The following is a 9,117-nucleotide window of genomic DNA, read 5'->3' as shown; positions in this document are numbered from 1 at the left end:
GGGCTCGGACCCGCCCCCAGCGCTGCGGGAGCCCCTCGAACCCCCCCCTTGAGACCCCCCTTGAATGCCCCCTCAAAACCCCTCCCCTCGAATCCCCCCTTGAACCTCCCTATTAAACCCCTCCCTGGAATCCCCCCTTGACCCCCCTTTGACCTCCCTCAAGGGGACCCCAAAAGCTGCTCCAGAGCCCCCCCCCCCCCCTTGATTTTTTTGAGGGGGGGACCCCAAATTCATTAAAGTGTCTTCATGGGGGTCTCGGTCCTGAATGGGGGTCGTGGGGGAGGGGGCGTTGAAATAACCCAAAAACCGAGGAGGGGGAGGGGGGGAACCCCAAAATCTTCCTTAGCCCAATCGGGGGGTGTTAAATCCCTCCCCAAACCAGCTGGGGGGACCTCAAAGCCCTCTTTACTCAATTGGGGGCGCTAAAAACCCCCAAGACCCCCAAAAGCCGCCCAAACGCCCCCAAAACCCCCCAGAACTCGCCAAAATCCCCCAAAAGCTCCCAACTCCCCCAAACCCCGCGGAGGGGCGTGGCCTGCATGGCTAATGAGCTGAGAAGGGCGTGGCTCGCATGGCTAAGGAGCCAGGAAAGGCGTGGCTTAAATGCTAATAGGGCGGGGGCGCGTCTCGTCTGTCCAATCAGAACGCGGCATGCAAATACGGACAGGCGGAGGGCGCGGCTCGTTGCTAAGCACCAACCAATCAACGAAGTGGGAGGCGGGGCCCAGGGAGGCGTTGCTGGGTGGAGCGGGGAGTTGTTCTCGCGAGAGCCGCGGCCCTCGCGAGAGTTCGGCGGCGGTGGCGGCGGCGGGATGGGAGCGCCGAGGTAGGAACGGGGGGGGGGGGGGGGATTTTGGGGGGGATTTGGGGGGTTTTGGGGTCTATAGGGGTCTATGGGTTCCATGGAAGGCACTATAAGGTGCCTCTGGGCGTCTGTAGGGTCCATAAGGTGCCCACGGAGATCTATAGGGTCCGTTGGGGGGGCTGTAAGGTGCCTGTAGGGGTCTGTGGGGTCCACTAGAGAGGGCTTTAGGGTGCCTATAAGGATCTATAGGGCGCTGTAGGGTGGGGCCTCTATAAGGTGCCTGTACAGATCTATAACCCCCAGGGACCCTCCCGGGGAGAAAGAAACACCCCTGGGGAGGGGTTGGGAATCCCAGGGGGTCTTTGGGGACAGGGACAGGTGGGGGGTCACTGGAGGGGGCACCTTGGGGGTCTCTGTGGGGCCTGAGGGGCCCCTGGGGGGAAGTTGGGGTTCCCTGGGGGGTCTCTGGGTTAAACCCCGAGGGTTTGGGGGGTGTCTGGGTGGGTGGGGGGCTCAGGGGGGATGGGATGGGTGGCGGGGGTCGTCTCAGCCCTGTCCCCTCCCTCTCCTCCCTCAGATGCCCCGGCACTGCTCCGCCTCCGGCTGCTGCACCCGCGACACCCGCGACACCCGTGGCAGGGGCATCTCCTTCCACCGGTGCGTGACACCCCAGGGACCCCCAGGGACCCCCCCGGGGGGATGAGAGAGCCCCCAGGGACCCCCTCCCGCTCAGCAAGGGGGTCTCCTTTGCAGTCTCCCCCCCATTCTGGGGATGGTTCAGCCCCGTCCGCTTTAATGGCCCCACCTGGACCGTTCCATTGCTGGGCTTGATGGGGGGGGTTCAGCCCTTCAGCACAAAATGGGCTGGGGGGGGCAATTTGGGGTCCCACCATGACCTGTGACCCCCCCCATGTCCCCCCCCATGTCCCCGTGCCCCCCAGGTTGCCACGCAGGGACGACCCCCGCCGTGTGCAGTGGCTGGAGAACAGCCGGCGCCGGGACCCCTCGGGGGGGGGGGCGCTGGGACCCCTCCTCCAAATACATCTATTTCTGCTCCCAGCACTTCGAGAGCCACTGCTTCGAGGTAGTGGGCTACAGGTGAGTCTGAGGGGGCTACAGGTGAATCTGGGGGCTGCTCCCGGCACTTTGAGAGCCACTGCTCCGAGGTAGGGGGCTACAGGCCTTGAGGACCCTCCTGACCCCCCATTTCTCTCCCCCCCAGTGGTTACCACCGGCTCAAGGAGGGGGCCGTGCCCACCGTGTTCGCCCCAGGCCCCCCCCGGCCCCCCAGGAACCCTAAGCCGAAGCCCCCCCCGCCCGACAGCGACCCCCCAAAGCCCCTGCGGACCCCCAGGAAGTGGAAGTGAGTCTGGGGGAGGTTTGAGGGGAGGGATCGGGGGTGATGGGACTGCCCTGTTTATTCCCAACACAGCTGGGACCCTCCCCCTTCCCAACTCACCTCTCCCACCCCCAGGACCCCCCACCTTCCCCACTGGCCTCCCCCTGCCCTCTCCCACCCCCAGGACCCCCCACCTTCCCCACTGGCCTCCCCCTGCCCTCTCCCACCCCCAGGGCTCTCCGGGCGCTCCCGGGGCCGTATCTGGGGATAACGTATCCCCCTCTCTCTCTTCTCCCCACAGGCAGGACCCTCCCCCGACGCCCCCGGCCCCCCCGTTCCCCCCCTCCCTCTCCTGCTTCCCCCCGGACTCCAAATCCCCCCCGGCCGCCGCCCAGGGCGGGCTCCCGGTGCCGCCACCAGAGACCCTTCTGGTGGCCACGGGCGACGCCGAGGCCGCGGCGGCTCCGGCCCTGCCCGAGGGGGCCCCCCCGGCGCCCGCGGGACCCCCCGGCCCGCCCGGCCCACCGTCACCATCGCTGTTCATGGCCCGGCTGCCGCCCCGCGCCGGCTCCTACATCCAGAGCGAGCACAGCTACCAGGTGGGCTCCGCCCTGCTCTGGAAGCGCCGCGCCGAGACCGCGCTCGACGCCCTCAGCAAGGCCCAGAGGCAGCTCCAGGCGGGGAAGCGGCGGGAGCAGCGGCTCCGGCAGCGCCTGGCCGAGCTCCAGAGGGACACACGGGGGATTCCGGAGCTCCAGAGGGACATGCAGGGGATCCCAGAGCTCCAGAGGGACACGTGGGATATCCCGGAGCTCCAGAGGGACACACAGGGGATTCCGGAGCTCCAGAGGGACACACGGGGGGTCCCAGAGCTCCAGAGGGACACGGGGGGTGTTCCGGAGCCCCGGAGGAGCCCCAGGGACCCCCCAGTCAAGGGGGAGGTGGAGCCGGTGGGGGACAGGGGGAGGTGAGTCCTGGGCACCGGGGGTGGGGGGGCTGTAAATAAAGATTTCACGTTTTCCATGTGGAGTTTGTGGAGATTTCTGCAAGTTTGGGGAGACTTCTGGGAATTTATGGGGATTTATGTGAATTTCTGGGAGCTTTTAGGAGTTCCCAGGAGGAATTTCAGGTGGAAAGTCTTCCCGGTGAGGGCGGAGAGTGGAATTCCAGGTGCCACCAGGAGTTGGGACAGGGAAGGGTTTGGAGTGACAGGACACAGGGAAGGGCTTCCCGCTGAGAATGGGGAGATTTAGGTGGGATATGGGGAAGGAATCCTACCCTGTGAGGGTGGGGAGGGGCTGGCATGGCACCCAAAAAAAAGTGGGAATTAAGGGTTTAATTTCCACGTCACAGACAGGCCGAGCCAGGATAACCCCCCAGCCCAGCCCACAGTGCCTGATTAGCCCCTAATTAGCCTCGTTAATTAGCCCGAGGCCGCTACAGACTGAGCCTCATGTCCTGGATGGCAGCGAAGGTGTCCGGGGTCAGCGGGACGTAGGATCGCCGGGAATCGTCGCGGAAGAACAGCGGATCCCGGACCAGCTGGGGGTCGAAGCCCTCCCGGACCAGGTTGCTCTTGGACTGCTTGAAGGTGCCCGTGATCTCCAGGGCGTCCTGGGGACGAGGGGTGTTGGGAAGGGGGGTCCCGGGGCCGTGTCCGGGTGCCGGCGGGGGTTGATCCCCCCCTTGGCACAGGGTGACCCCCCTTGGAAACAGATGAGCCTGAAGGCCCCTCCCAACCCCAACCCAACCATTCCCTGGTTCCACCGTGCTGTGATTGGAACCGGGCGCTGGTGCTGATGGATCACCCTCCTCCCAAGGCCAAACCCCCCCAGTCCCAAGCCCCTGGAGCCCCCCCGGAGCCCTCCCGGAGCCCCCCACACCTGGGCCGGGCGTGTCCCACTGACCTGGATCCTGACAAAGCGAGGGGCAGCGTAGGAGGGCAGCGTGTCCCGCGTGAAGGCGTACAGGGTGTCCCCGTCGAAGGTGGCCCCGTCCTTGAGGCGCACGGCGGCCATGCCACAGCGGCCCTCACACCCTGCAGGCAGCACCGGGGGTCACCGGGGGCCACTGTGGCTACTTTGAGTCCTCCCGGAGCCACCTGAGTCACCTGGGGCCACCTGGGTCACCTGGGGCCACTTGGGGCCACCTGGGGCAACCATGTCTTTCAAACTGGGCAACCAAGCCCTGTTTTGCTGCTCTTGGTGGCTCCTCGGGGGTTGTTTTGTGCCCCAAAACAACCCTGGACGTTCAGTTTGGGCCACCAAGCCCCGTTTCACCCTCCCCGGTGTCCTCCCCGGACTCACCGGGCACGGCCACGCCGTAGACGTTGACCTCCCGGATGAACTCAACCGTGGCCAGCGTGGCCTCCACCTCCGTCGTGGCCACGTTCTCCCCTTTCCACCTGGGCGGGAGGAGGAGGAGGGAGAGGAGGAGGAGGGGGCAGCGCCGTGAGCCGAGTGCTCGGGCCGGCGCCCACGGCCGGGACGCGCGGGCCGGAATTACCGGAAGGTGTCCCCGACGCGGTCCTGGAAGTAGAGGAAGCCCTGGTGGTCCATGAGCAGCAGGTCACCGCTGTTGAAGAAGGCGTCGCCCTTGGCCAGGACGTCCCGCAGGACCTTCTGCTCTGTCTTGCGGGCGTCGCCGGCGTAGCCGTGGAATGGCGCGTGCCGCGTGATCTTCACCACCAGCAGCCCCGTCTCGCCTGGGAGGGGGTCGGGGGGGGGGTTTAGGCTGCCCGAGGGGCGTTTTGGTGGCCACGAGGAGGACCAAGGGGTGGTTTTGGTGGCCTCCCTGCAAGGCCCGGCTCTTACCGGGCCCGAGGGGGATGCAGAGCCCGCGCTCATCCCTCACAGGCTTTTCTGCAGCCACATCGTACTTGATCAGCTCGAAGGGTGTGAAGAACTGGGGGCGCACAGGGAGAAAAACCCGGGATTAAAACCTGGGGGGGGCCAGGTTGGGCCTGCTGGGATTGGGCCTTTCCCCTCCCCCTGCAATCCCAACATCCTGGAGGTTAAAAACTGCTTGGGTTCGACCAGGCTGGATTGGAAATGTCTAAGTCTGAATCTTTGAGTCAGTCTAAATCCCTGAGTCAGTCTAAGTCTTTGAGTCTAGAAGTCCAAATCTTTAAACCTGTAATTCTAAATCTTTAGGTCTAAATTTTGGTTTAAATCTTTCAGTCTAAATCTTATTTAAATAAGGCCCAAACATCTCCAATTTACCCCAAACCCCCCCAACTGACCCCAAACACCCCCTGTTGGCCCCAAACCTCCCCAGTTCTTACCTTGAGGAACACGTTGGCCCTGCCCACGGCCCCGACCTTGCCGGTGTAGTTGATCAAGCCGGCGTTGCCCTCGGTGGCCCCATAGAATTCCCGGATGGACACGGGCCCGAAGCGCCGCAGGAATTCCTTCCACACCTCCGCCCTCATCCCGTTGCCCAGGGCCATGCGCACCCCGTGCTCCCGGTCGTCAGGGCGCTGGGGGGGACGGGGGTTTGGGTGGGTTTGGGGCGGGCTTGGGGCAGTTTTTGGGGGCAGTTTTTGGGGCAGTTTTTGTGGCAGTTTTTGTGGCAGTCTTGGGCAGTTTTTGGGCAGTTTTTGAGGCAGTGTTGGGGGTAGTTTAAGGGCAGTTTTTGGGTAGTTTTGGGGCAGTTTTGGGGTAGTTTTGGGGCAGTTTGGGGCAGTTGGGGCTCACCGGGGGCGTGTTGCACAGGTAGCGCATGAGCTCCCCCACGTACTGGATGACGGTGACGTTGTACCGCCGACAGTCGGCCCAGAACTGGGAGGCCGAGAACTTGCTCCTCAGGACACACGTGGCTCCTGGGGGGGCACAGCCGGGGGGGTGACCCCCTCCCTCCCCGCTTTTCCCTTCGTCCACTCACCCAGCCGTCCATCCATCCTCCCTCCGTCTGTCTGTCCACCCATCTGTCCATCCATTGATCCACCCATCCATCCATCCCTCCCTCCCTCCATCCATTCCTCCCTCCCTCCCTTTATCCCTCCCTCCCTCCCTCCCTCCCTCGTCCCGTGGGCTGGGCTCTCCCGCACCGATGTTGAGGCAGCCGCCGAGGCCGACGAGCAGCCCGGCCGAGTGGTAGAGGGGCAGCGTCGTGTACACGACGTCGTCGCGGCGCAGCCCGCACATGCAGCCCAGGCTGGCGACCATCATCAGCTTCAGCTCCGTCACCACCGCGGCCTTGGGGAGCCCTGGGGACCCAAAAATGGATGGGTGACCCCAAATTACCCAAACTGACCCCAGATATCATCAACTGACCCCAAACATCTCCTGCTGACCCCAGACACTTCCAACTGACCCCAAACATCCCAAAGGGCCGCTCCTGCCCCAGGTGGACCCACCACGCTCACGGCTGGAGAAAGACCCCACAAGAGACCCCTCCGACATTCCTAACCCTCCCCCCCCCCCCCCCCCCCCCCCCCCGTGTCCCCCAGCTCTGGATCCCGGCTGTTCCCAGCTCCCGCTCACCAGTAGTGCCAGAGGTGTAGATGTACATGGCCTTGGAGGTGGCGGTGATGCCAGCGCGGTGCTGGGCGGGCAGAGGGTCTGCAGGGGCCGCCTCGATGTCGGGGAGCAGGGCCGGGACCCCCGGGGTGGGTGACGAGGCGCTCAGGTAAAACACGTGGATCCCGGAGCGCTGCAGGTCCGGGAGAACCTCCTCCACGGCCACCTGGAGCTCTGGGGGACATGGGGGGGACACGACGGGGACACGGCGGGTCATGGGGGGGCACTGGGGGGCACGGGGGGCAGGGGCTGGGGGGACAGGAGGGACCCCAAATGGACACCTGAGGGACCCCAAAATGGGCACCTGAGGGACCCCAAAATGGGCACACGCACAAACCCACGCACAGTCACAGGCGTGTACACCCTGACACACGTGTGGACACAGGTACAGACCCTGACACACGTGTGGACACTGGGGCTGGCGAGGCTGGTTGAGATCAGGGCTGGCGAGGACCAGGGTAACCTTGGTGACCACATCCCCCCGTGTCCCTGTAGCCCCCCCAGCATCCCCTCCATCCCCTCTCACCGGGGCTGGCGAGCACCTGGGTGGCCCCGGCGGCCTCCAACGCGTGCCGCAGCGCCCGTCCCCGCGCGTTGGTGTTCACACAAGCCATGGCACAGCCCAGCTTGGCCAGCGCCAGCCACGTCCACAGGTAGGTGGGCGAGTTGGGCAGGAACACGGCCACCGTGGCGCCGGGGCTGAGCCCCAGGCGCCGCTGCAGCGCCCAGGCCGCCCGGTTGCTCCTGAGATCCACGTCCTCGTAGGTGTAAAGCTCGTCCTGGAAGCGGAGCAGCGGCTGGTGCGGCCGCCTCCGCGCGTGGAGCAGGAACACGTCCAGGAGGGTCTCGGGGGGGCTGCGGGCGAAGCGGCGGCGGCAGCGCAGCGCCGACCTGGCCATGGTGACAAAAGCCACCAGGTCGTCCCAGAGGAACGGCGGGGCGAGCAGCGCGGCGAGCAGGGCCAGCCCGGCCAGCGCGGCCGGGAGCAGCCCCAGCAGCACCGCCATGGCCACTGAGGGGTGGCCGGCAGTGGCCAAAGGTCCGCGGGGCCGGGCCGGGCGCACCTTTGGCCCCGGAGGGGCCGGGAGTTCGTTGCTCCTCGGGATTTATTTGCTTTGCTTTGCGCTCCCTCCTTCCTCTTTTGTGCCTGGGCTTGTTTGTTTTTACCTCTCTCTCTTCCAGTTTTCGCGTTCCCTGTCCCGGGGTGTGGCTCCGCTGCCTGTGGCCCCGCGGGCTCTGTCCCTCTGTCCCTCTGTCCCTCTGTCCCTCTGTCCCTCTGTCTGTCCCCACAGCTGTCCCTCTGCCCCCTCTGTCCCCCTCCTGTCCCCTTCTTGTCCCTCTGTCCGGCTTCGGTCCTCTTTGCCCCCTCCTGTCCCTCGGTCTGGCTCCTGTCCCCCTCCTGACCCTCTGTCCCTCTGTCTCCTCCTGTCCCTCTGTCCCTCTGTCTCCTCCTGTCCCTCTGTCCGTCTGTCTCCTCCTGTCCCTCTGTCCCCTTTGACCCCCTTCTGTCCCCTCAGCCTCCCTCCTGTCCCTCTGTCTCCTCCGTCTCTCTCCAGTCCCTCTGTCCCTCCATCTCCCTCCGGTCCCTCTGTCCAACCTCTGTCCCCCCCAAATGTTCCTCTGTCTGTCTGTCCCTCAGCCTGTCTGTCCTGGCCACTCGGGTCTCTCTGCTGAGGGGGTGGGACAGTCACACGTGGGATGTCACACTCAGTCCCCCGAAGCATCTGTGGGGTCGCACGAGGTCCCCCGGGGGGCGTCACAGGTGGGACGTCACACACAGACCCCAGAGTAGGGTCACACGAGGTCCCTTTTGAGGCGTCACACCCCGATCCCAAAAGGGGGAAGAGCAGTGGTGCCGCCACACCCACGCGTGTGACACACTCGGCGCACGGAGTCCCCAGGCGAGTGCCCCCTGCGCTTCCCAAACGCCACAAGGAGCCAGGACCCCCCTCTTGCCCCCCGCCCCTACGACAGGACACGGGGGGGCACAAACGAGCCGCGACCCCCCCGCCCGTACATGGAGGGGGGGGGAACCCAAAAAGAGGGTGAGGTCCCACCGAGATTCGAACTCGGATCGCTGGATTCAGAGTCCAGAGTGCTCACCATTACACCATGGGACCGCCTCGCGCCGCCCCCTCCGCCCGCCCCAGAGCCCTCCGCGCCGCTCCCTCCGCCACGAAAAAGAGACCCCGCGGTTGTTCCCCCCGGGAGAGGAGGGGGGAAAACGGGGATGGGATCCCCGGGATGCGGCGGGAGCGGAAAAGGAAGAGTCGCCCGAACAGGGACTTGAACCCTGGACCCTCAGATTAAAAGTCTGATGCTCTACCGACTGAGCTATCCGGGCTCCTGCAGGGCGCGGCCGCCGGCGGCACTTTGGGCTGAAATCCCGGAGTTTTGGGCAAAATCCTGGAGGCTCCGGGAGAAATCCCGGAGTTTTGGGCAGAAATCATTCC

At 65.4% G+C, this 9,117-nt stretch overlaps 2 protein-coding genes and 2 non-coding genes across 4 annotated transcripts; 1 reads left to right on the top strand and 3 right to left on the bottom strand.

The window, feature by feature from the left end:
• Positions 1–761: 761 nt before the first annotated feature.
• On the top strand, positions 762–3,175 carry LOC113940105 (THAP domain-containing protein 7-like). The gene is given in 6 exon segments (XM_027631188.1): positions 762–826; positions 1,383–1,462; positions 1,747–1,813; positions 1,815–1,903; positions 2,028–2,168; positions 2,446–3,175. Coding segments are annotated over 5 exon segments (1,047 nt in total). The 5' UTR covers positions 762–826; the 3' UTR covers positions 3,116–3,175.
• Positions 3,176–3,465: 290 nt separating this feature from the next.
• LOC113940104 (very long-chain acyl-CoA synthetase-like) lies at positions 3,466–7,707 on the bottom strand. The gene is made up of 10 exons (XM_027631187.1): positions 7,191–7,707; positions 6,629–6,838; positions 6,193–6,351; positions 5,840–5,964; positions 5,428–5,622; positions 4,958–5,048; positions 4,650–4,848; positions 4,451–4,548; positions 4,052–4,182; positions 3,466–3,758 (listed from the first exon to the last, which is right to left on the bottom strand). Exons 1-10 carry the CDS (start codon positions 7,669–7,671, stop codon positions 3,582–3,584), a joined length of 1,866 nt encoding a protein of 621 aa, XP_027486988.1. The 5' UTR covers positions 7,672–7,707; the 3' UTR covers positions 3,466–3,581.
• Positions 7,708–8,712: 1,005 nt separating this feature from the next.
• On the bottom strand, positions 8,713–8,784 carry TRNAQ-CUG. Its single transcript has one exon. It is a non-coding gene; the product is annotated as a tRNA-Gln (tRNA).
• Positions 8,785–8,935: 151 nt separating this feature from the next.
• TRNAK-UUU lies at positions 8,936–9,008 on the bottom strand. The gene has a single exon. It is a non-coding gene; the product is annotated as a tRNA-Lys (tRNA).
• Between the last annotated feature and the right edge of the window lie 109 nt (positions 9,009–9,117).

The sequence above is a fragment of the Corapipo altera genome, unplaced genomic scaffold, assembly GCF_003945725.1.
Source record: "Corapipo altera isolate COAL_440 unplaced genomic scaffold, ASM394572v1 130481, whole genome shotgun sequence".
NCBI classification, from domain to species: Eukaryota; Metazoa; Chordata; class Aves; order Passeriformes; family Pipridae; genus Corapipo; species Corapipo altera.
This window is presented reverse-complemented; position numbering and strand designations above follow the sequence as displayed.

Coding starts and splice junctions, on each gene's coding strand:
- LOC113940104 (XM_027631187.1), bottom strand. CDS start 7,671: ATGGCGGTGCTGCTGGGGCTGCTCCCGGCCGCGCTGGCCGGGCTGGCC. Junction 5,965..6,192: donor CGGCGGCTGCCTCAACATCG/GTGCGGGAGAGC, acceptor GTGCCCCCCCAG/GAGCCACGTGTGTCCTGAGG. Junction 4,549..4,649: donor CGCGTCGGGGACACCTTCCG/GTAATTCCGGCC, acceptor CCTCCCGCCCAG/GTGGAAAGGGGAGAACGTGG.